Source organism: Danio rerio, chromosome 16, assembly GCF_049306965.1.
Source record: "Danio rerio strain Tuebingen ecotype United States chromosome 16, GRCz12tu, whole genome shotgun sequence".
Lineage (NCBI taxonomy): Eukaryota > Metazoa > Chordata > Actinopteri > Cypriniformes > Danionidae > Danio > Danio rerio.
The window spans coordinates 3,742,501-3,769,930 of record NC_133191.1 but is presented as its reverse complement, the minus strand read 5'-3'; the positions used below and the strand labels follow the sequence as shown (position 1 = coordinate 3,769,930).

The window sequence follows — 27,430 nt, the reverse complement described above, 5'->3', positions numbered from 1 at the left end:
GTCGAACAGGGTTTTTATTTTTTAATAAATTTGCAACAATTTCGAAAACTCTTTTTTCACATTGTCATTATATGGAAATAAATGGATTTAATCCGTTTTGGAATAAGGCTGTAACATAAATAATGTGGAAAATGTGAAGCGCCATCAATACTTTCCAGATGCACTGTAATGAAATGAGTAATGGCAATATTTAATGACGTCCTTTATCGGCCCAACTAAAATTCTGCCACATTCAACACATTTGATCATTTATCATCGCTTATGATCTACTGATACAGTAAAAGACAGATGAAATCATAATAAATCTGACATCTAAGAAGAAATCATTTATGTTATAGTTCCAAAAGGGCTTTGTCTCAGGGCAAACCTTTATTTTTGTGCTCCTCTTCTGTCAGTTCCAGCCCCACAGGGCGTTAATGAAATACTCTATTATGTTCTACCACATTTCTTCGCCGCCCCCACCTTCTCAACATGTTTGGCAATATGTAGGACGGTATATATAAAAAAAAAAACAGCGACTGTTCTCAGAATAACACTCCAGACAATAGCATGCGTAGTGTGGGTGTGTGTTGGTATTGTTCTAGAGCGTTAATTAGCCTCAGCACATTACGCCGAGTTCTTTCAATGAGCGCGGCCTTGCTCATTTTGCCATTCATTTTCAGATTTACAGACCCCCCCCCCCCCACCCCCTCGTTAGATGCCTTTCACTTTGACCTCAGACGTAAAGATCTCGATTAATTTACGCTTAATCTTAATGATATTTTCCAGTCCGGCAGAGTATTTCATCCCACATCATTGCATTGAGAATGTGAAATCCAGCTTCTTTTTTTTTTCATCCCGAATCCACACTGAATGCCCAGACATAGTGTTGCATTTCAGTGTCAGGTCGGCATTCAGAGCGGTGTGAAGTGTTTACGGTTCAATTCGCTGGATGGGAGCAATGAAGACAGGATTACAGAGGAAATAACTGTTTCAATCAGCTATTGTGCCGATGACTCCTGGCTCACTGTCTATGATATCATACATGCTGGCACAGAGGTGTACGTCCTACGATGCTTCATCTGGCTGTACCCAGGCGGCCTGGAAAGCATGGTATTATCCTTAATCTCTTTTATTTTTTATCTTCTTCCCCCCCCTCACTCTATCTCCTGCTTTTATTAGGGGACAAAGAGACAAGAAGCCTCTCACCTAGCGACAATGAAGCCCGATTCAGGCCGCTTATATGAGATCTTTTCTCTCTCTTGTTCTTCCTCCAGGATCTCATGGCCATAAACCTGGAGCCGTACCGCTTCTGTGGCGTCAATATGACCGGCTTTCGCATCCTAAACGTGGACAATCCTCAGGTCGCCTCCATTGTGGAGAAGTGGTCCCTCGAGAGGCAGATCCCGCCAAAACCAGACTCCGGTCTCCTAGAAGGGATCATGACGGTATGCTTCCATTTTCTCCCTGAGATTTAAAAGAGAGGCTTTTATTATGTTTAACTTTCACTGTTTACAGTCAAATCTGAAGCTATAATTATTCAGTTAATCCTTTGGTCTTAATAAAAAGATATTTTGTTTTTGTAATATATTCCAAGACTCGTATTTTCTGCTTATAACAGTAAAAATATTGATAACACTTTTTTTTTTTGATGGTCCATTTGTGTATTAGTAGTCTGTCTGCTTAATATCTGTTGATACTGCTCCTTCAACAGGCATTAAACTGACTATAAGAAACTCTGCAAGTACATGTCAACTTACACTAACCCCAAACAGTCTACTTATAATCTATTGAGAATTAGTTGGCATGTAGATGCAATGTAACTTAAATTCAACAAACGGGCCATCAGAATAAAGTGTGACCAAAATAATAATCATCAACATGGTCTGGAGCAATGTTTCTCAACCACGTTACTGGAGGACCATCAAGACAGCATGTTTGTATGTATCCTTTGTCTGTCACACCCATTACAGGTCTTTCAGTCTTTGCTAATGAGCTGATAACCTGAATCAGGTGTGTTTGGTTAGGGAGACAAGAAACATGTGTAGAGCTTGTGGTCCTCCTGGAACGTGGTTGAGAAACACTGGTCTAGAGCAGTGTTTCTGAACCATGTTCCTGGAGGACCACAAATTCTGCACTTTTTCCATGTCTCCTTAACCCTTGTGGACTGTTCAAATTGATTATCCTTTTGTTATGTTCGGGATGAAAACATGCACTGAATTAAACTGATGTATGTGCATCGGTTTTTTCGATAAATAGTAATTACGCAGATTTCTGCAGATTTTTAGCCCATTATTAATTCTGTTTATTTACTTGAGTAAATGTATAAATCTGAATTTATTCAGTTTTTATTCAGTAATTTATTACTTTTTATTTTATATATTAAGGTTTTATTTATGATACTCCGCTGGATACTCCCAAAATAATTCCGCAGAAATCTGCAGATTCTTACTAAAATTCTCCGCAGAAATAGCAGAAAACATCCGCAGATTCCGTCTGGCCCTAGTCATGGGCCGGGATAAGATTCTAATGGTACGATAATCTTGGATAAAAAGATCATGGTTTTACGGTGTTATGGTATTGTGATTACTGCTCTAAAATATATTATTTTTAAATGTCTGTGTAAAAAAAAAACTTTTTTTCCCCTTTGAAAACAATATATATATATTTTTTATATACATTTACAATATTTTGGAGCAGTAAACGGTTAACGTCAGGCTAAACAATTCAAATGAGTCATTGACTTCTGCTGTAATCATTAGTTTCAAAAACACCAATTTCTTTACAATAAAAAGAAATGCATCTTTGTATATATATTTTTTTCTGCTGGAGATATCATTGTTGTAAAAAGACAACAACAAAAATAAATAAAATAAAAATAAATAAATCAAAAAATCGTACACATACATTAGTAACGATATTACAGAAAATGTTGGCGGTTTTAAAACCTCGACTTAAACAGTAAACCTTGAAAACGGTTGTCGTTCCATGCCTATTGCCCACAGTGTATCGTAAAAGCATTTTCTCAGATTGTGTCAAAAATCATTCTGCTAACCAATTTAAGACTCAAAATCACCCCAGAGTGGATGAAAACACCCCCAGTAGTACACCTGAATCAGATCATCAGCTCATTAGCAGAGACTGAAAGAGTAATGTGTGTGGCAGACAAAGGTGGCATCCAGAACATGCAATACTGGTCTTCCTCCAAGAACGTGGTTGAGAAACACTGGTCTAGAGAAGTATGGTGATACTTAAATGCTAATTTTATTTGCTAGGTAATAGAAGTAATAGCAGTTCAGATCTAATAATCCCAAATGGCTCGCCTTATAGCCTGCCATTGTTGAATGTTATAATATCATAAAAACTGGTTTCGACTGTATGGCTTCTATGATTATATATTAATTCATTTCACAGTAGTTCAAACACTCCTACGTCGTGCAGTAGAGTTTCTGAAAATACGCTTTCATTGCTTCTGCTAAATGGACTGCTTTATTCCTTTTATGCGAGATTGAAAACCACAGAACATGCACCTTAGGTGGTATTATTGCACCTGGAACCGCTAACAAGACTGATGTCAGGCATATAGTTCCTGCCACATTCATCTGTGTGTTGAATGTTTGAATACAGTCCGTTCTAACAAATCAGCTTGTCCAGTGTTGACTGAAAATACTTCTCCAACACTCTGCTGGCTTAATACCCACGGCTCTCATATCACAGCAACCTTTTGCGTAGTTGCAAGGCGCCAATGGCAAGGTCGATATAAAGGACGTCTGAATGAATGTGTTATCCTTCTTCCTGCGGACATGCTCGATCTAGAGCAGCCAACATTGCCTGAACAATGTACAAACACTGAGCCCTCAACCCTTCAGGAGACTGATACTGTAGGATGTGTTAGAGAGTGGGCAAGTGGATGGTGTAACATTTTCTTACTTTAAATTCACTGTCCGAAATCTTTGCACCATTAAAGAGTGTACTATTCGAGGGTGTAATGATATGTCGTCATATGTAGTGGATGTTTTACCATCAATCAATTCCACATTAGTGAGTGTACAAACAATGCACACTAAACAATTAGAGAGTAGTTTAAACCAGCAAAGTATATGATGTTATGAAAGATTTTCTTTGTCGATAGAGTAGTATGCCAACACCAGACCCTACAGCAGGGAGAAAAGCAGATTTGGGAGGACCACTGTCCTGCTGATTTTAGCTCCAGTCATCAATCAGGATTTTTCAAGCCCTCCATGAGACTTTAGTTAGATTTTCTGGGTGTGTTTGTGAAGGGATAAAGCAAATATCTGCAGGACACTGGTCCTCCAAGACCTCCACCCTTCTTTCTAAAGCAAGAGTGGACAACTCTCATCACAGTGGGATACTATTCTTCAGGTTTAATCCTTAATTAACAACAACTGTAATTTTAAAGCGATCTAAAGACATAGGCTGCGTCCAAAATTGCATACTTCCATACTATATAGTACGCTAAAATCAGTATGCGAGCCGAGTGATATGACCAAATTCATAAAATTTGAAAAACAGTATGCGAGTACCCGGATGACTTACTACTTCCGGCGAGATTCTGAAGAGTGCATCTGATGCACACTGCGCTATTCCATGATGCCCTGCGAGATTAATTCATGAATGAGAGTGAAGCGACCAAACTGACACGGGTAGGTCAAGTGATCATGATAAAATGGCAGATGTAGTACATCCGAGTTCCATTCATACTGCTCACATTCACACTGTGTAGTATATACTTTCTAATGGTCGAGTAGTAATTTTAAATTCAAATGCGGTACCTACCGAATTGTAGGTGGTTTCGGATGCAGCCATAGGCTTATCACCTCTATACCCTTTAAAAGTGCACTATTCGAGGGAAGTCATTTGTAGTGATGTCTGAAACCATAGTGGATGTTCTAATGTGCACTCAGTCAATCCCACAATGCACCACAACAAGTGTACAATGTGCACTAAACAGTTGGTGAGTAGTTTTAATCAGCCAAGTATGTCATATGTGTTGAACTTTTTGAAAGATTTTCTTTGCAGATATAGTAGTATGCCAACATCAGAACTTACAGCAGGGAGAAAAGCAAATCTGGGAGGACCACTGTCCTGCTGAGTTCAGCTCCAGTCATTAATCAGGATTTTTCAAGTCCTCCATAAGTCTTTAGTTCAAAATTCTGCAGGACACTGGTCCTCCAAGACCTCCATCTCTGTTTCTAAAGCAAGAGTGGGCAACTCTGATCACAATGGGATACTATCCTTCAAATTTTATCCTTAAAAAACAACACCTGTCTGTAATTTTAACGCAATCTTAAGACATAGGTTGCATCCAAAAATTGCATACTTCCATTTTATTTATTAAGCTAAAATCAGTATGCGAGTCGAGTAGTGTGGCCAAATTCATAGGATTGGAAAAACAGTATCCGGATGACTTACTACTTCCGGTGAGATTCTGAAGTGGTCATCTGATGCACGCTGCGCTATCCCATGCTTCCCCATGAGAGAATTTATAAATGGGAATAAAGTGGCTCAACTGACACATCCCAGTTCCATTTATATTGCTCACATTTATACTGTATAGAGCGTACTTTTCTAATGGCAGAGTTGTAAATTTAGGGTGCTTTCACACCTGTGAGTCGATTCAGTTGTTCCGAAACAGAGATTAAAATTGTTACATTGTTGCTCTTTGCTCTTGGAGCGGTTCGCTTTCACACTGCAAAGTTTCTAATCGGACCAAAAGAGCTAAAACAAGTCACGTGCGAGTAAACTCTCCTTAAATTGGTCAGAGTGTCAGGGTTTATTTTGCAGCGTACCGTTCAGCTGTCAGGAGAGGTGGTGGTTTGGTGATGATTGACAGGGTGCGCGCGCGTGACGTGTCTGAGGAGAGACACGGTAGGGAGGGGTGAGAAGGGTGCGCGACGATGCCTATTTGAGGACTGGGAGAGAGACGCGAGATTACCGAGAGATCATCACTCGTTTGCGGGCATCCGGAGACTCGCGAAACTTCCCGCCCTACTCCTAATTCTCTCTTCATATAGCCGTAAGCCTATTACATATCCATAAAACACTGTGATATAACCGCGCTCGGATCAGATCGCTTTCTCACTGCAATCGAACCGCTCCAGGGTTCGTTTCAATCGAGCCGAGACCACCTCATTCAAGCGATCTTGGAGCGATTACTTTGCCTCGGAACAGTGCGTGATTGCCCTGTTCACATATGCCAATCGAACCGCGCTAACTGGGCAAACGAGATACGTTCCGAAACAAAAGTGTAGGTGTGAAAGCACCCTTAAACTCAAATGCAGTGCCTACTGAGTAGTAGGCAGTTTCGGATGCAGCCCTAGGCTATATCACCTCTATACTCTTAAGAAGTGCACTATTTGAGGAAAGTCATTAGTATCTGAAACCAAATTGGACGTTCGGAAGTACATTCAATCAATCCCACAATGCACCACCACAACAAGTGCACAGTCAATGTACAATAAACAGTTAGAGAGTAGTTTGGCATTTATTTTAAAATTCCGATACAGTAGTATGCCAACACCAGACCCTACAGCAGGGGAAAAAGCAGATCAGGGTGGACCACTGTCCTGCTGAGTTTAGCTCCAGTCATTAATCAGGATTTTTCCAAGTCCTCTCTAAGGCTTTAGTTAGATTTTCGTGGTGTGTTTGTGAAGGGATATAGCAAAAATCTGCTGGACTCTGGTCCTCCAAGACCTCCATCCCCTTTCTAAAGCAAGAGTGGGCAACTCTCATCACAGTGAGATACAATCCTTCAGATTTTATCCTTAATTAAAACACCTGTCTGTAATTTTAAAGCAATCTAAAGACATAGATCACCTCTATCCCCTTAAAAAGTGCATAATTCAAGGGAAGTCATTTGTAGGGGTGTCTAAAACCATATTGCACTCACTTTCACAATGCAGTGTAATAAACAGTGTACAAATTAGGTACACTAAATGGCTAGATTAAGGGGGCTCAAACTCTGTTTGAAGGGCCTGTGTTGTGTAGAGTTTAACTCCAACTTACTTAGATTTACATCTGCCAGGAATATTCTAGTATAACTAGCAAAGCCACGGCCACACCGAACTTTTCGCCCCATAGACTTCCATTCATACACATGCGAATGTAGAAAACCGGAAACGCAAAATAAAACGTAAAATAAAGTTCTAGCTTGGTGAACTCTGACCTGTGAAATCGCCTCATGTTATTGTTTTAGACCAATCAAAGATCAAAATACGACCTCTGTGTACAGAAATGTAAAATACAGACCAAACTCTTGGTTGGAGCTAAACTTCTGCTGGACACCAGCACTCTAGGACCAAGTTTGGGCATACCTTCTAAATCTCTAAATCTTAACGATTTCTAAATCATTGCAAGAAGAATCAGTCCTGTGGATGATATTGCATTATTCCTGGTGTCAGTTCCAGAGCTGGAAATATAAAATTAGCTGAAAAAATATTGAGTATTTTGGTTCATTCTTGGGTCATGAGAGGGATTAGAGAACCACAGTTGTTTCTTGCTTGCACATATTGATTTCCAGAAGTTATATGTCAGGGGTGTCCAATCCTGTCTTTCAAGGGCCAGTGTCCTGTAGAGTTTAGCTTTTAAGTTGCTCTAACACACCTGCCCAGAAGTTTTGAGCAATCCCGAAGACCTTGATTAACTGGTTTAAGTGTGTTTTAATCGGGCACAGAGCTGAAAACTGCAGGACAGTGACCTTCAATAAACCGGACTGGACACACTTGGTGTGAGTAGAGGGAATGTTTTTAAGAGCATGGAGAGAAACAGCCTGAAGGGAATAGAGACCAGATACATCATTGCTTAAATCTTTTGGGATGAAAAAACCTTGGTTGGATTTCAGAGGTACGCTGTTTGTTGCTGCTTCTAGCACTTCTAGTGGAGTTGAAGATTTTTCTTGTCCATCTTTCTTGGTGAGAAATAAAAGTTTTTACCAGCCTTGTAGGGAATATATTTTGAACCTTTTGAAAGATTTTCTTAGCAGATAGTGTGCCAATACTTGAACCTGCAGCCTGGAGGAAAGCAGATCTGAAAGAGTTTAGCTCCAGTCATTAATCAGAATTTTACAAGACCTCTGTAAGATTTTACTTGGATTTTTTTCAGGTGTGTTTTTTAAGGGATATAGAGCAAGAGTGGGCAACTCTGATCATGGTGGGCCACTAACCTTCATAGTTTGCAAAAGAGATCTAAAATCCCCCTATACACCTAAAGACTTTTATATCAGTATGTTGATGTACTCCCAACTGAAATGGATTATTGAGTAGGGGATTAGGGATTTAGTTTTGTGCATCATTCCCTATTAGCAAACTAACAATGTGTTTAGGATTATCGTGGCTGAAGCCATCAAACTTATATCAACAGAGAAGGATGGCCACGTTTAACACAGAAGCAATTGGCCAAGCTGTGTATTTAAGATTACTAATTATTTTTTTTAGTGGATTAATTTGCACTGATTACTTGTTCACCTATAGGATAACAATGTGCGCAAGCAAGTTATAAACATTGTAAGTTTTGATTTCACGCAGACTTTAAATAGTGCAGTATTTTGAAGGAGCACCCCCAATGTTTGCAGTGTTGTCTGAAATCACAGTGGACTTTCTCAAGTCCAATCAATCAATCAATAACGGGTGTGCAACTGATCTATACTCAACGTCTACAGAATACCCATAATGCAATGTAAGAGTTTGCGTGGCAAATGATTTTCTACATCTGATTAATTAATTCACAAAACTGTCCGGTGCACTCAATTCTCCAAATAACTCACTCGTTTTCATTCACTCATTTATTATGTAGGGAATAGTGAATAATGCACACTAGAGTTTGAGCATGTGAAATTCTGTTGTACGGCGCTGTAAAAATGGGCGAGATTAAACAAGATGATTAGACGTTTAAAAAAGCAGGCGATTGGTCCAAATTAAAAATTTTTGTCCAGAGAGGTCTTGTTTTGATCTTTGATTGGTCTCATGCAGACACGTAATGCGATTTCGCCGGTCAGAGTTCACTAAGCTTGAACTCAGCAGCATACTGCTAAACTTGTCGCATGAGCTTGTGTTTCCAGTCTGACGCCTTTGCGTGCATATGAATGGAAGTCTATGGAGCAAAAAGTCCAGTGTGACCATGGCTTTTGGGTGTAGGAGAAAATTTCAGATATAGCCAAAGGTTAAATATTTTAGGTGTGCTTAATTGGTAAAACTGCAGGTGTCTCTCTACACTCTCAGAAATAAAGGTACAAAATCTATCACTGTAATGGTACCTCAAAAGGTTCATTTTTGTTTTTAAGTCCTTAAAGGTACCTATTAATACCTAAAAAGTACAAATGGGGACCTTGTTGTACCTTAAAGGTACGAAAGGGTATCTTAAAGGTACAAAAGTGTACCTTAAAAGTACTAATGTCCACCAGTATGGTACTAAAGTGAACGTTTTGAAAAGGTACCACCCTTGTGACAGATTTTGTACCCTTATATCTGAGTGTGTATGGGACCAGTGTTGTCCATCTCTTTAACTATAGTAGACTACCTGACAAAAGTCTTGTCGTTGATCCCAGTTATATGAGCAACAAATAATAACTCATTATTAGTCATGAAATTAATCATGATTTAGGCTTACATTCAGAATGGGGGCATGCAAGAGATCTGCAAAGTGGAGGGCAACATCAACAGCCTGAGGTATCAAGACATTTGTGCTGCCCATTACATTGCAAACCAATGGAGGGGGCAAATTCTCCAGCAAGATAGCATTCCTACTCATACTTCAGCCTCCCCATCAAAGCTCCTGAAAGTAAAGTCAAGGTGCTCCAGGACTGGCCAGCCCAGTCATCAGATTATTGAGCATGTCTGGGGTACGATGAAGGAGGAGGCATTGAAGATGAATCCAAAGAATCTTGATGAACTCTGGGAGTCTTCCATGAACGCTTTCTTTACTATTCCAGATGACTTTATTAATCAGGGATTTGAGTCATTGCAGAGATGTATGGATGCAGTCCTCTAAGCTCATGGTAGTCAGACACAATATTCATTCTGTCTCCACTGCAGCATGACTTTATATCCTATACTGATGATGATTTCTGTTCAGTGACAAGACTTTTGTCTAAGCAAAGTCAGACCTTACTGTCCTAATTAAATCATTCAAAGTTGATCATATTTTATTTTGGCAAAATAATCGTAATGTAGTGGCCTTTGCCTTTTATGTAAGCCACTTCTGAAACCAAATGTTCAACCAGAAGACATTGTTCCTAAAACTTGGATAGGCGACAAGATTTTGGTCAGGTAGTATATAGGTGCTGCCATTGTTTTAAATGTATTTGAAGTTGAACATTCCTCTGTTGAATTTCATACGTTCTGATTGTTTTATTTATTTATTTTTATTCTGGATCTTGCATATAGAGGTTGTTTAGCCTTTTGTCTGCTATTGAGAAATGCTTTGGCAGCTTGAAACAGATAAAAATAAAAACAGTGGTCATGAAGAAGCTGTGTCTGTTTGCTATGGATTGGTGGTGTCTCGGTGAGAACCCGTGGTTGGATTTGGCTTTGAATTTTGACTTGGTCATGCAGAGATAGTGGAAAGAGATTAACTCCTGTCACAGTAGTTACAGATGCTGAATTGGTTGGAGGGCTAGAATCTCATGTTGTTGTCTTGTGCTGCTCCTGCTTGATCGACTCTGCAGATAAAGTCCCTTTAGATTATCTTTGTCCATCAAAGTCAGGCACCCAGCATAACATATGAGAGCTGTGGCCTTCGTTCCAGCAAAATCTGATTTGTTGCCAGTGTGGAGTGGGCAGAAACTAATCACAATCACTATATTACTGTTGTATTTCACAAAAAAAGTGTATGATTATGGTAATTGAACAGTAAAGCCATATTTGACTAGATACTAGAAGTGTGAACCAAGGTTATAATGATTTTGGATTTTTCATTAGTTTTAGTTTCTATTTCGTTTTACTTTTTATACTTTTTGTTTTCAAAATTAGCTAGTTTTAATTAGCTTAAAAGGGTAGATTTCTTATTTTTTATTAGTTTCTATATTATAAAAATGTCTTAGTTTTAGTTTAGTTTTTATTAGTTTCAGAATTAGTTTTGGTTTTTTTTTTCTAAATGAGGATATTTGTTAGGTGCAAGATTCAAAATCAACAGGATAAATATTGTATAATAAAAACTCAGCCACACATTTTTTGAAACATGTATTGAGAGAACACATGAACACTATCATCTACCACGACCATCTACCCATCCTCAAGTTAGACACACAGTAGTGATGGACAGGGCCGGATTAACTAATGGCCATTTTGGGCACAGGCCCAGGGGCCCGTCCGCACTTAGATTTTGCCTTCTCTTCATCACGAGGAAGACCAGTGGGAATCATTAATAAGTGTGTGTATTATGGAGGACACAAATTCCTAGAACTGGATTGGAGAGGTGTTATCCAAATTATGTGCATTATACGTTTGTAGAAGTTATACATTAAAAATACCCTTAAAATAAATTTTAGTACTGCTTCAGTGAACTTGAACAAGTAAATTAAAATCAATTAAATTTCCCCTAGTTGTATTGGTATTTTTTTTCAAAGTGTGCTTTAAATGCTTTAAAAATAAGTTAAATCTTTGTAGACTAGAAATATATGTAGTGTATATCATTTATTTTAAAAATGTGGGCAATACATTATAAATTAATTGTATTTAACAATTATTATATTAATCTTATTTTTTAATTCAACTATGTAGTGGAGCTATAGTGGGCCTTCAAGACATTGTGCTCAGGGGCCTCTAAATTCTTAATCTGGGCCTGGTGATGGGAAATTCACATTTTTAATGCGGATGTTAGGACTCAACATTATCAGCAATAGTAATTTCAGTCAATTAAAATGATCTGAAAAATGTCTTACAATAAAGTTTTGCAACCCAACTGAATCATGATTTACTTATTTAAATTCCATTACAATTGTCTGTTATGAAATAAACTTTTATTTCTGAATTATTGAATTTTTAAGTATGAAAACATGTTTGAAATATTTTTCATTGAAATATTCACAGCTTAAATAAACAACTATGTTAAATTTCAGGACCTAAAAATACAAACCCTGGAATTCAAGTCATTAAAATGCAAGAACTTGTTAATATGGTGTATTATTTTTTTCAGTTTGTGCTATTCAACAAGCTTTTTAATTCAAGACTTTTGGCATTGATTTTGTTCCATAGAATTAAATGAAAAAAAAATTTTTTTTTTAATATTTAATAAAAAAAAAACATTTTAAGGTCGATATTATTAGCCATCTTAAACCATATTTATTTTAAATTTTAAATGCATTGCTATACAATGATTTACCAAATTACCCTAACTTCTGACTTCAACTGTATGTATACATTGACGGGAAGAACGAGAGCAAGAGTAAGCGATGTCAGAATTGTATTTTTAGGGTGAACTATCCCTTTCACCATCATCTAATAATAAATAAATGAATTCACAATGATGTACAGATTAAAAAAAATAGCCTAGATATGCACAAATCACCATTATAAAAACATTGCTTTATTTACCCCCTTCCCCCTTTCCGAAAAATGACAACAACAAAACGTTTTACTCATCCCGCTGTCTCCTTGCATCAGAGTTGTTTCAGAGGAGGTTGAAGCGTATTCTTCCGCTTACATTTTGATTCAAGTGTACTAATAGTCTTGAGCAGTGGCCTGGTTTGCTGTTTGACAAGGTTGTCAACCGGTCAGGTCTTGCACTCCTCCTGCCTGTCAGATCCTTTCAGCTAACATATCGGCCCCCCTATTTATTCCAGACAGATGCTGCTCTGACGTACGACGCGGTCCACATCGTGTCGGTCTCTTACCAGCACGCGCCACAGATGACTGTCAACTCACTGCAGTGTCATCGCCACAAACCCTGGAGGTTCGGAGGCCGCTTCATGAGTTTCATTAAAGAGGTAATGACAATCGCTCATGGCACTGCTGTCACAAACACTCCTGCTCTCCGGAGACAAGATAAGATATATTTAAGATATTGTTTAAATAATAGCATCTCCGCCGAGCACTTGTCATTGAAGATCATTTAAAGTGGTTCTTTTAGAAACGTCGTTCATTGTATGTTGCGAACCCGAAATGGATTTGTTCACTTCAGCAATGATTACATGTTTTTTCATTGATGTTTGAATCAATGTTGAGTTTAATAACTGTGCTTTTAGATGGCCAAGTAACAAAAGATTTCAGATTAAAGACAGACAGCACAAGTGCACTTTTTATTCTAAAGACTTTATCAAAGTTTTGCAGGATGTGATATTTTAGTATGATAAGGTATGACAACTTTAAAGTTGATTAAAGGTAACTTAAGGGGAAAAAGTGTTTACTTAAGGCAGGGGTGTTCAAACTCTGGACTGAAGGGCCGGTGTCCTGCATATTTTAGCTGTAACTGCAATTAAACACACATAAGCAGCCAATTACGCCCTTTCTTGGTGTAATAGAAACTTCCAGGGAGATTTGTTGAAGGAAGTTGGAGCTAAACTATGCAGGAGTTTGGACACCCCTGACTTAAGGGGAAAAATGTTTCAAGATAATATTATACCACATGTATTCAATAATCATGCATGCCCAGGGACCTAAACCATGTTTAAAAAATATACATATAATTAGATATTTACAGGGTTGGCGGCACAGTGGCTGAGTGGTTAACACTGTTGCCTCACAGCAAGAAGGTCGCTGGTTCGAGTCCCGGCTGGGCCAGTTGGCATTTCTGTGTAAAGCTTGCATGTTCCTATTGTGTTGGTGTGGGTTTTCTTCCAGGTGCTCCGGTTTCCCCCTCAGTCCAAACACATGCGCTATAGGTGAATTGAACTAAATTGGCCATCAGTTTTAAACGCTTAGTGTTTTTTAACTGGTTCAGATTTTTACTTGCCCTGCCAAAACTATTAAAGGCCCCACCAAAAAAAAAAAGAAGTTAATAGCTATTTCTTAGCCACATATTTTAGATACATACACTTTTTATTATATATATATAATTTAATGTCCGTCATTTTACAATAAATGTCTGTATTTTAAGTGTCAATATTTTTCTCAAGATGCCAGAAAAAAAAAAAAAATGAAAATATATATATTTTTTACATTGTATTGCCCTTATTCTCCGCAGACGAGCGGGCGCTGCCATTTGAATCTTTTTGGCACGAGACTTCCGGTCTCATTCAATTCCATTCCTTTTTAGACATTAAAAACTGCTCGTTTCGCTGTTTGATGTTGCAAACTGATATTTCCTTGTTATATTATTCTACTTGGTCTGTATAGTCATGCAAACATTTGTTTGTAGAGCAAGTAGTTTGACTGTTTTTTGCCGTTTATTATTCCTTGTCATTTCACCCATAGGCGACTGAAACGGAAGTTCTAAGACAATCGCGAAAACAGGCGCACTTTTATAACAAAATTTGCACTTTAATTTTGACACCCACAGACATATTAATCAGAGAGGTAAGACTTTCTCATACATAGTCTCATTTCATTTGTCAAGCTTTGTAAAACTCTGTTTAGTAAGTATAAGTATAGTAAGACCTCAAGTGTTTCCAAACATTTATGATTTTCCAGTTTCTGTTGAACAAAGATGGAATATATTTTATAAAAAATAAAAAACAGGGATGGTATTTTGTAAAATGTTACAAACCTGTAACCATTGACCCTTCACAGTAGGAAACACAAATACTATGAAGGTCAATGATTTCAGGTTCTCAAAATTTTTCAAGTGTAAGATGAGTAAATGACGTCACGTTACTTTATAAGTGACCTTCTTATAATTTTAGTTGTGACTAAAGTCCAAATACCTTTACTAATTAGCCATCAGTAAAATGTGTTTTTACCACTGATAGATATGGAAACATTATTCAGATATTATCTTTAGCCTTAAAGGGACTAAAAGTTCACCAAAAATGAAAATTTACTCTCCATTTGCTAGACCTCAAGAGTTTTCAAACATTTATGATTTTCCAATTTATGTTGAACACTAATGGTATTTTGAAAAATGTTAGAAACCTGATATTTAGCCAACATTTAACCTTCACTAATTAGCCATCAATAAATGTTTTAACTTCTAATAAATACGACAACATTATTCAGAACTTATCTTTATTATTAAAGGGACTAAAAGTTTACATAAAAAATAATTTTACTGACCATTTGTTTGACCTCATGTATTTCCAAACCTTTATGAATTTCCAATTTCTGCAGAACAGGGATGGTATTTTGTAAAATGTTATCGATACTATAGATGTTAATAATTATAAATTTCCAACATTTTTCAAAATAACTTTTTTGTGTGTGTAAAAAAACAAACAAACTCATAACAGGTTTGACAAGTGTAGGGTGAGTAAATGATGACAGAATTGTCATGTTTTACCTGATCACCGTTCACCATCCACGTTAATTGCCTCATTTAAAGTACAGTTGATTGCAGCTTAAAGTTTTCATTCGATCTGTTCTGGCACTGCTCCGCTAAATTCACAGTGTTCCACTTTTTCATCACCGTGTGCCTCGCACGCAAATGTGCTCGTCATAATCAGCTCTTCTTTCAGCTCACAAGAGAGACTTTGATTGGGACTCATAATAGGCAGATTAGAGTTGTTGAACACAGCTCTGTGGAGCCGCGTGTCAGAGAGAAGAGCAAAATGAAGGCCATGGAGTTGGCGTGGAGAACATTAGCCATGTTTCCATCTAAAGATGTGAGTTATATTTATACAATAAACTGCAATATCACATAAAATATTTGCGAATAAAGCACCGTTTCCATCCAACGAGTATAAGAAAACAAAATAGCCACTTCCTGATAAACCAAATGGAAAAAAAATGGAAGTTACTTCGTTAGGAGAAGGTCTTTTTTGGTATATAATAATTTACTTGTGTCTTAGAACATGTAGACATATCATATCATAGTCAAATCCTTTTAGAATCTTCACTTGCTCTTGGAAGATTCGCAAGTTCCGCCTATGTATTTCACTTCTTTCTCTTGTATACCATTTAAAAATGTTTAGACCTCATCAAGTCCCAAACACACATGTCACTTTTTGCCATTTTTGTTATCACCTGATCTGTTTCATAGATATATACACTAGATATTGCATACAGACCCTGAGCATGCATCAATACCGCCGCCATATTTGTACAGTGCTCCCACTTCATCAAGACTAAAGCCAATCAGAAGATGCTGGACTTTTGCGCTGTGTATGAGTGTAGTAACAAGCAAACAAAGAAAACAAACCACAAAGGCAGAACATTTCGTAGGTAAGATTTCGTTTTTGATGATTTTGTATGTTACGAATCTTTGTGATAAACAAGTATGTTATGTTATTGTCAATAAATCATCAATAAATGTTACTGATGATAATACAGCCACTTACTGCACTGACCATAAGGCAAAGTAGCACCAACTCACACTAAACACTAGGCTTATGCTAGTTTTGTTGAATAAAGTCAGCAAACAGTGTAAATGAAATATGAGAACAGAACGCTGCGGTTCCAGAAATGTGGATTATTGTTGGCTAAGTATTGCAACAGCTAGTTTTCGAAGTAACCTCTAAGGGTGCCTGATAACATAACAGTGCCTGAGCCTCAATGTACATACTGTCCACCCTAAATTATTGAATATTACAACTGTTATAAACTATTTAAATCAGAAAGGTGAATGTGCACACTGAGACGTAGTGATATTGATGGTTCATATGAATAGTTCGGGACAGGGATTCATTCATCCCTCCGTTAGAATGAGGAGTGAAAGCTGGAGAGGGGGTGTGTTTTAGGACATGGATTAAATCCAATTTAACAGGGAAAGAGGATAATACATTTCCGTGCACATAAACTCATGCCCTTTGTTGGCAATGACCGTGCGGTCACTTATCCATCACTATAGAAAAGTGATGTAAAATTATTATTTTTCGTAGTTTAAAAAAAAATTAGCATACTGACCACCGGGAAAACTCCCAATCATATATATGTGTATATATCTTGAACTCTGGATGGCCAATCTTCCACTGCACCTTGGTCCCACATTCATTTCAAATGAGCGCTACCCTGTACCAAAATGGAGGCTCTTTTGACGCATTCTTTCCAATAGACAACAATAGCGTAGGCCAGTAGTTCTCAGACTCTTTTCATCAAGTACCACCTCGGAAAAAAAATTGTTTCTCCAAGTACCACCATAATAAGCAGTATTGAAATAGAGTAGCGTAGTAGGCCCAGTAAAGCAGCTACAGCTCTGTACATTTCCAAAACGGGGCAGATTAATTCCTTCTATTTTATTGTTTTAATTCCTATTTATTTTTGTCAGCCACTTCAAACGTTATAAATAGTTTGAAAATTAACACTGTATTTAAAAAATAAAATAAATAATAATTATAAAAACAAACTAAAAACTTCAACATTTAAATTAAAATGTGATTTTAAACTTTAAAAATGACAGGTTACTGTTTTTAAAAGCTAAAAAAAAAAACAAATTCTGTACTTAAATGTAAAGTATTAACATGTAGCCTATTTATCAACACCTGGAATTGTTGCCTGGACCTCATAAATATAGGCTATTTGTCTTCATATTCATACATAAGATCATTTGATAGATTGATAGATTTTTAAATATATGTAGCATGTACATATGACCTAATTAATTCCTCCACGCACCCCTAGAAGGAAGCCTTCGTACCACTAGTGGTACACGTACAACAGTTTGAGAACCACTGGCATAGGCGACATCTAATGTAAATATTTTTGAATCTGTTTAAGAATTTTTTTTGATGCACATGCTGGAATTTATCTGGTATTTATATGCATTTCCATCGTAGTTTATGCACATTTTTTTCAAATTCGCAAAAGTTACTTTAAACTTAAAAAAAGAAATATGCACGTTTTCAAAATTTATGTGCATCTTGGCATTTCCATCCAGGGTTTTTTATGCGATATTCCAAAAATGCACATAAAAATAGGTGGATGGAAACTTAAGTGACTAAGTTTATGAGAGCTATTGTCTCTCATAGGCATACACACTTTCCTGCGAAATATCCTCGCTCATGAACAAGAATGGAGGTGTTTCATTTGGAAGAGGTTACGGCGAGGCCTGCAGATCAGTGTGTGTTATTTGAGGGAGGAGGTCTCAGTGTGAGGAACGAAGGGGGGGATGGAGAGGAGGAGTTGCAATGTAATTTTTTTTTTCTGTCTCTAGAGACTGCTGCAAGTGAGATGGTCGTTAATTAGGACTGAGGTCTTAGGGGAAGCTGTGTCTGAGGCGCTGGGATGTAAAATGTAATTAAAAAGGAAATAGAAGCTGCAAGTGTGTGGTTGCGAGAGTGTGCGTTTGTGTACGTGTGTGTGTGTGCGTGTGTGTGTGTGTGTGTGCATGTGTGTGTGTGCGCCATACTTGGACAAAATACGAAATTGAAGAACTGGCCTTGAGTGGGAATTGGAATGAATTTGGACACAAACCATAGGATGTTGAATTGGAATTGAAATTAAAATTATACGTTTTTTTTGGCATCGCAATTTAATAGATTTGTTATTAGCCTAATAAATCATACATAATTACTCAATTCTTTTTGACATGTTCCCCCATTTTGGCTTAATATGTAGAAGGCATGATCATCAACTGCAAACTTTGACCAAACTACGTTTATTTTAAACTTCTTCAGTGCTGTCAAAACATTTAAAGGCACTGCTCACCCAAAATTAACATTTACTTAACATTTTTTTCAAACATTTGTAATATATATTTAAATTAACACATATAATAAACATGTGTTAAATAAAGCAAGTTAATTTATTAAATTTAATAATGAACTAAACCTAGTTTTTGGGGAAATTTCGCATTTGGTTACTTTTCAACTCAACCTAAAAACAACCAAATATCAACATCTAGTGATGTTATAAATTGACATTGTGTGGGTGGTACCCCCATGACATCTATCATACTTTGGATTTTGGTTGCCATACCAGACGAATAGATGTCAGTATTTGACGTGAATATGACGTTGGTTTAAGATGTTGGCATGACATTGGATTTTGATCATTTACCAACGCAACCTAAAATCAGTGGTGGATTTAGGCATGGGCAATATGGGGGATCGGATAGATGGATGGCACGGTCGTCGTTTGCCTAGAGCTCCAGTTAGGCTTGCGCCGCTCCTGCCTAAAATCAACAAAACATTAACGCTATTTCACGCCAATATTGGATGTCAAAATAGCATTGTCCTTAGACACCGGCGGATGTCCAATACGGATGTCCATAGAGCAGTGGAAATTAATGTGCACGCGCACTGACTTTATAACAACACTGTGTGTGACTCATCATTGCAGAAAGGCTTGAGCTACAAATACATCAAATAACATATGGGAAATTTCATATTGTAATAAGCGACTCTCAGTCTTGTCTGTCACTGTGCTGTTCATCTACTTAAAGCCCATAGATATTTACATTAGATATCGCCTACGCTATTATTGTCTGACTCGTTCACTTAGCCGACAATAATACAAGTTTCTAGCACTGTAGTGTCTTGTTGTCATATTTCATTTACATTGCTTTCTGAATTTATTCAACAAAACTAGTAAAAGTCTTGATTTTAGTGCGAGTTGGTGCTACTTTGCCTTATGGTCAGTGCAGTAAGTGACTGTATTATCATCAATAATGTTACCTGTTTAGCACAAAATTGCATAACATACAAAAACGTAAAAAACAAAATCCTACCAAATGTTCTGCCTTCATGCTTTGTTTTCTTTTGTTTGCTCGTTACTACACCTGTTCAAAGCACTAAGGTCCAGCATCTTCTGATTGGCTTTAGTCTTGACTAGTGCGGTTGAATGACATTTGTCCTGGGAGCACTGTACAAATGTGCAACCCCAATGACGCATGCTCTGGGTCCATATGCGATATCAGGTGTATATATCTATGCATAAAGGCTAGTCACATCAGAGTGATCTCTGTGGCTCTGACACGCACATGGAAACTGTGGGCGGGGAGAACCAGCTCATTTGCATTAAAGGCACAGGCAACAAAAACAGCTACAATGTCTAAACTTTCCCACATTGAAAAAGGTATAATAAATATTCTGATGGGTAGTTTGAGCTGAAGCATTTCTGGAGACACAAAAGACTTATATTAAATCTTGCAAAGGGGGTAAAATAGGTACCCTTTAAAGTGTAAACCCAAACAACTCACCCACTCGTATAACCTCAAAAATAGAAGTGAATTAAAATACTAGGTGTAAACCAGAATGTGTTTCAATCATCATTTTGTGGTTAAAAATGCATCTTCATACACTACTAGGTATGAACTGAGCCTTATTTAAATTAAATTCAAATTAGGCAAACTGGACTGAAATTAAATCAGTTTTCAATTAAATTCTGAATGGTCTTAATTGATGGAAATCTCTCTGTGTTTCTTTGAAGTCTCACTGGGATGGCCTGACGGGGCGGCTGTGCTTCAACAGAACCACAGGTCTGCGCACAGACTTTGATCTTGACATTGTGAGTCTTAAGGAGGACGGCCTTCAAAAGGTAAACCACAACACAAACACAAACACATAACAACTCTCGAATAGACACAACGTAGAGCACATATTTGATAACAAACATTGTGTTATGTCTTAAAGGACCAGTGAAGTGCTTAGAAATGTGCATTTTTTTAATCCGATATTTGACGTAATCTCATGATTAGAGGGTGGGACGTAGAGTAGCTCCTTCCCTTTATGAAAAACAGCCAAGGGAGTTTTGATTTTCTCAAAGCTCTGCCTATGAAAGCGGTTGAGCTCAAGCACATCAAATGAAAAGCAAACGAGAAGAAGGGGCGGGGTGTGTCATGCTAGAAGACATTTCATTGGTCAGGATTTTATGAGAAGTTATGTGAATAAATTGATTTATTTTAGTGGAAGTGACAAACAGCAAGCTTTGGATGTTTAAATCGGTTTTATATCTTCTAAATAGCTAATTTCTCACTGTATTAGCCAACTCAAGCTCATTCTGGAAACGTAGCCCCGCGGACGTTTCAGGAGACTGCGATTTACGTGGTCTGAGGTACGTAAGGCCGCGTTTTGTTTTTTTTCGAGGGAACGCTATGGGGCGGTGTGACGCCACTCCTCCTATTCGCGCTCGCTGGCTGATGGCTCACCTTTGTGTGGAGGGTTACGTCGGCGGACAAAACCTGCTCGAAAACGTACATCCTGGGACGTATTTTGCGGTCTGCAGAAACGTGACCTGTTTGAAATGTTTCCACAATGAGCCTGGGTTGGTATTAGCTTATAGACATCCACAAAACTAATATAGTAATTCGAACATCTAAACTTTATTTTAATTTTATCGGACCTTTAAAGTTCTTCTTGCACAGATCTGTAACCAGGGGAGGATTCAGGTGGTTCTAACGTGCCCATCATGTACTTTTTGTACCCCTACCCCCCCATTAAACTATCTAAAACTGAGCAGTCTTTTGCTCCTTTTATGAGCTCCTTTGTCCTGATTTCTCAAAAAGCATATTTCTAAAGGTGCTGTTGACTTGAAATTTTCACCAGTTGTTGGTAACAACCAAGGAAACCCTAATATGCAAATAAAATAAAACGAATTAGTTTACAAATTAAGTTATGTGTAATTAAATGAGAAACGTGTAAAAAAAGTGGACAAAATTAGTAAAAGTATTTGAACACATGAAGAAATGGAGGTGTAGAAAGGCAGTGAAAGCCCAGACAGCAGCTGAAATCTCTCAGTAGTTCTTCACCAATCCTCTGGCCTTCATCGTTGTAAATTAATAGCTGCTTCAGTCCAACATCTACATTAGCAGGAGGATGAAGATGAAACCTGGGTGGACATTTCAGCAAGACAATGATCCAAAAAAAAAAAAAAAACAGGGAAACTCTCAAATGCTTTCAGAGAAAGAAAATCAAGCTGTAGAATGGCCCAGCCAATCACCTGATATGAATCCAATTGAAAATACAAAATAAAGCTCAGATTTGATTGACGAGACCCACAGAACCATCAAGTTTTTTTTTACACTCTGTTGAAGCCAGAGCAATACATGTGATTTTTAATCTCTATATGAGAGGCATCTTTAAGCTGCGGTCACCAAAAAAGCCTTCTATATAAAGTATTAAATATATTTCTGTAGATCAGTACTTTCTTCTTGTGTCATACCATTGCTATTACACAATTATTTTCAGATTTGTTTTTTGTTTTCTTTTATTTTTATGTTTGTATTGTTTGGGTTTTTAACAAAATTTGGTTAAATTTCATGCCAGCAGCTCCTTTAGAAATATTATTTACAGGAAAACACATAACATGTTCATTATTTGCAATATCATTCATTCATTCATTTTCTTATCGGCTTAGTCCCTTTATTAATCTGGGGTCGCCTCAGCGGAATGAACCGCTAACTTATCCAGCAGGATTTTACGCAGCGGATGCCCTTCCAGCCGCAACCCATGTCTGGAAAACATCTACACACACATTCACACACACATTACGGAATTTAGCGTATCCAACTCACCTGTACCGCATGTCTTTGGACTGTGGGGGAAACCGGAAACCACACGAAGGCAGGGAGAAGATGCAAACTCCACACAGAAACCCCACCTGGACAAAAGTTCAAACCAGCGACCCTTCTTACTGTGAGGCGACAGCACTACCTACTGCGCCACTGCCTCGCCTTACAATATCATATAACATTATTTCTAAAAATGTAATATAAAGCTTACAAATTAAATGCATATTTGTAAATAAATATTGTAGTTGTAAAGCTGTATGGTAAGCAATTATACACACTGAAAGAAATATATACTGTAATACAACTTATTAAATATTTTAGTGCAGAAAAAAAGGCATGCACATTATGATACCAGCCGACAAAAATAAATGCTTATAATGTGACAAAAAATAGAGAGTTTTGAGAAAAAGAACCACCCATTTCACCAGGCTGGCTATGGGCCTGGGCACATATATGATAACAAAGCTCTTGTTCTGTCTTAAAGCTGTTCTTGCACAGCGGGAGGGATGAAATGATCAAAAGCTGTTGTCTTCAGCTAATGCGTGCCTGTTAAACAACATGCAAGAACTCATTTTGTTTTGCATATTGGATTATGCCAGAAACTCACATGCTGCCTCAAAACAAAACAGCAATGTGTCTAAGTATTGTTTCTTCCCTCAAATAACCTTCAGATGTAGCAGTAACTGGAAACCTCTTGCACCTTGTCTCATTCGGTCACCGTTGCTGTGCAAATAAAGAGCAATTTGTGTCTTCCGTTTAATTTACCTCCTAACAAGGAAGCAAATGAGGTGTTTAAACATAAGCATAAGTTAGTGGATCATAAAGCAAATTGGATTAGTGTACAAAGCGCTGTTAATTACAAGCCTCCGTTAATGACCAGCTGAAGTTTCTCGTAGCATGCTTTGCTGCTGCAATGGGGTATGCAAATATATGTGGAATGTAATGTAAAGTCATGTAAGATTAGAACTGCTGTTTTATTCATTAGTCAATGAATTATCAGGTAAAGTTGGACAAAGTTCAAAGCAAAGGCTGATTTTTGGCTCATTTCCACTGACTGGTACAGTACGGTACGGTTCAGGTCGATACGGGTCACCTTTATCAGGCTTGCATTTCCACTAAACAGATGCTTTATACACATAAAAACTTGTGTATAAAAGTTTATTACTAACTTTTCTATGAACAGAAGTTTATTATAACTGCAGATCAATGACAGTGCGAAATAGCCTACTGTAACGTCTGTAATTATATTAAATAAATAAATAAATGCAACATATATGAACACATACAGCCCCTTACAGCCCCCGTTATGTTGCCAACTACAGAAAAACTACACACAGCAGACATTTCGTCCTTAATTTGGTTCAAAACAACAAAAAGTATAGCCTACAGTCAGTGAAAACCTCTCATCTGTGTCTGCAATCTTCAGCAGCACATGTGGCCTCTGTTAGAGAGTCATTCCATCCTTCCCAGTTCATATTTCTCCAAAAGGTGATGATAAAAATTAAAACAAGGCAGTTTGTTCACGTTTGCTGAAGAGATAACGTGCTACTTTCACTCTCGCGTTTGTCCTTTTCTTTCTGAATGTTTCATTCTCGCGTTTGTCAGCTTCTCACAGAATCGGGTCTCCAAAGCTTGTCAATAATCAAGCGCACATTACTATTATCAGCTCAAGAAGTTTGTTATTTATACAGATATAGGCGAGCGCAAGCAAGAAAGCGAAACCGCTCGCTCCTCAGACTGACTCGTAAAAAACTCTGAGGCACAAGGTAGATTCTGCTCTACTCCAAGCCTTGTGGCCATTCATCAAGAAGACGACAAGGTTTGAGCCTGGATTGACCATTATATGTATATATAATCCTGCTGTAATCTCTCGCTGTGTATTTCAAACATGGCGGGTCCTTTGTTTACATTCTGGCTTGTTGCGTAAGTTAATGACGTATCTCAGTAAACCAATAGCGTTCAGCTGCACGTCTAGCTCCGCCTTTTGGTACCTTTTCTTGTGTTTGGAACCGTTTCGAAAGGGTGCCGAAAAAGTGGTATGGTGCGGTTTGGTTCGGTATGCCTTTTGACAGTGGAAACGGCCATAAAAGCGTACCAAACCGAACCGTACCGTACCACTCAGTGGAAAGGGGCCATTATACTTCTGTGTCGAGTCATCGGCATGCGCATGCCTTGTATGTAGTTTTTTATACTTCTGCATGCTCTGCAATAACACCTCCAAAACGCTAGCTGGCAGAAGGTTTTCATGTTCCTCTGTGCCATGTTTCTTTGTGGGTGGTTTTGTTTTTTTGAACACCTCCTTAATGTACCAGTAGCTCAAACTTGCTCATTCAGAGGCAGGTACCATGCGATAACTTAAATCATAAGGTAAACACAAAACAACGATGCAGTGGCATAGTAGATAGTGCTGTCACCTTGCAGCAAGAAGGTCGCTGGTTCAAGCCTCGGCTGGTTCAGTTGGCGTTTCTGTGTGGAGTTTGCATGTTCTCCCTGCGTTCGCATGGGTTTCCTGCGGGTGCTCCGGTTTCCCCCACAGTCCATAGACATGTGGTACAGGTTATTTGGGTAGGCTAAATTGTCCGTAGTGTATGAGTGTAAATGAGTATGTGTGGATGTTTCCCAGAGATGGGTTGTAACTGGAAGGGCATATGATGCTTTAAACATGTGCTGGATAAGTTGGCGATTCATTCTGTTGTGGCGGCCCTGGATAGATAAAAGAGCTAAGCCGAAAAAAAAATGAATGAATGAAACACAAAACATCTGGAGCTCCTTCACATGACTCAACACTAAAGGTTGGCTCCATCGGCACGCATTCACACGGGGCTTCAGAGTCAATGCTTGACGAAGGGCGTGTCTGAAGTTGGGGTTGATGTGACTGTCATAGCAGCGTCAGCCAATGAAATTTGTCCCCAATTGGCAACTGAGCTGGGGTATTGCATAAAGCGCTCTGATTGGCTGACACTGATATGTTGGTGCTTAAAAAGTTGAGAATTTCCCAATTTTTGAAGCAAGCAACGCCACTTAAGTGGTGCCGAAAGATCCAAGAGGCAGCTGACATCACCCATTCAAAGTGAATGAGAAGTGTTGGCGCTGATGCCCCATGTGAATAGGGCGTCAGGCTCATGGCTTTCAGCCACTACCAAGCTGATCAGTCACAGAGCTTGAGCTACATGTCGTTGCAACGTGTAGTTACATTTTTTGAGAGGTGCACGCCATCGTTGCCGTTAGCCACGACAAGGGCTATGCAACCGCACAAAGGCTGTGCCGTAGCATAAGTTGACGCAAAAGTATAAATCAGCCTTAAAATACAAAAAAAAAGCATATGTATTTTATCAAACCTGATCTCACTAACTATCAACTATTTGAGCCTCGACTGGGTCAGTTGGCATTTCTGTGTGGAGTTTGCATGTTACCCCGTGTTAGCAAGGGATTTATCCGGGTGTTCGGGTTTCCCCCACACTCCAAACACATGCGCTATAGGTGAATTAAATAAGCTAAGTTGTTTGTAGTGTATGTGTGTGAATGCAAGAGAGTATAGGTGTTTCCCAGTATTGGGTTGCGGCTGAAAGGGCAACTGCTGCGTAAAACATGTGCTGAATAAGTTGGTGGTTCATTCCGCTGTGGCAACCCCAGAATAATAAAGGGACTAAACCGTAAAGAAAATGAATGAATTAATATTTTTAAAGCCATCTGCACTCTACAGAGTGAGAAACCTTCTCATCTGTTAAACTGAACAGGCACACTTTCAAAAAATGCAATGTGAGTGCAGGCTAAGGGGGAGAGGGGAGGAGGAGACAACCACATGAAGTGAAACATTCATCTAAGGCTTAAATCTAAAAGTGCACCATTTTTAAAACTATTGATTCATCTATAAAAGAGTCATAGTAGTTTGAATGAATCACCGCTGTAACGAGTCTTTAGTGGTGTTAGCGTGACGTTGATATGAAACCCCCAGCCCCGCCCTCAAATACTGTAGCAGATCCCGATTGAATCATGTCACAAAGACGCTGTTCTCTGAAGTGTGAGCGAAAGTTAGTGTTATTTTCCCGACCCAAAGATGAGGCTGTGAAGATTCGGGGTTGAAGTTTATTTTTGCAAAAATACCTCAGCATTATAGCCCCAGCCTTGTGCTGTGTTCCCGTCATTTTTCTGATGAGTGCTTCAGCAATCTACACACTTACAAAAGGGGATTTATCGGCCTAGAAAAGACTATTGATGTATGGGACTTTTCAGAGCTTGACAGGAACTTTACAGTACACAGTTTACACAAGTGTCAGTAACTTAAGTGCGATTAAAATAGTTGCCTCCTTGTGTTGTGTAGCTTGCAAATTATGTATTTAATTGTGTTTTGTTAATTGTAACCACACCACGTGGCTTTTACTGTATTTGGTTAACTCTTTATAATCTCATATTGCATCTAAAGCCACGTTGAAAACGCGACACATGCCGCTTTGTTTATGGATTTAAATGCATCAATTGTCATTGCTATAGCCACCGTCAGCTGTTCCCTCAACTACTAAAATAGTTCAGCTTTTACCACTGTGTTGATTAATACTGAATTTGTGTCACTATTTTTACTTATGGTTAAAAATAGAGCAATCTGTTGGTGTTTAACTGCATTGCATTAATGCACTCCTGCATTGGGCTCACACATACACTCTGCACTCTGACTACTTCCACAATGTTGATAAGCCATGGTGGGCATGGTCTCGCACTGAACGCAATCGACCAATCACAATGGACTGGGTCATCGGCTCAATCAGTGTAGATTAGCATCGCGCTAAGGAGTTTGGAAAGTGTTTCAGTGTCAAAGACAATGAAAGTGTTTTTTGACCCTGCATGCATATCAGACTGTTGTTGGAGACCCCTAAAACCAAAATATGACCCTTTTAATGCATAATAGGGGCTCTTTAAATCATATGCATATGTAGTAAGGTGTTGTCAGATGTTGTGGAACTCT

At 38.3% G+C, this 27,430-nt stretch overlaps 1 protein-coding gene across 2 annotated transcripts in view; it reads left to right on the top strand.

The window, feature by feature from the left end:
• The window catches only part of grik3 (glutamate ionotropic receptor kainate type subunit 3), a 216,410-nt gene that overhangs the window by 116,985 nt on the left and 71,995 nt on the right, over positions 1-27,430 (top strand). The window contains exons 6-8 of one of the 2 annotated variants that reach the window (XM_073925701.1): positions 1,257-1,427; positions 12,780-12,919; positions 20,391-20,498. In XM_073925701.1, coding sequence (XP_073781802.1) covers positions 12,842-12,919; positions 20,391-20,498 — 186 coding nt within the window. In that variant the 5' untranslated portion in view covers positions 1,257-1,427; positions 12,780-12,841. Of the gene's footprint in view, positions 1-1,256; positions 1,428-12,775; positions 12,920-20,390; positions 20,499-27,430 lie in introns of both variants that reach the window. The other variant, XM_017351450.4, reaches the window with a different exon arrangement.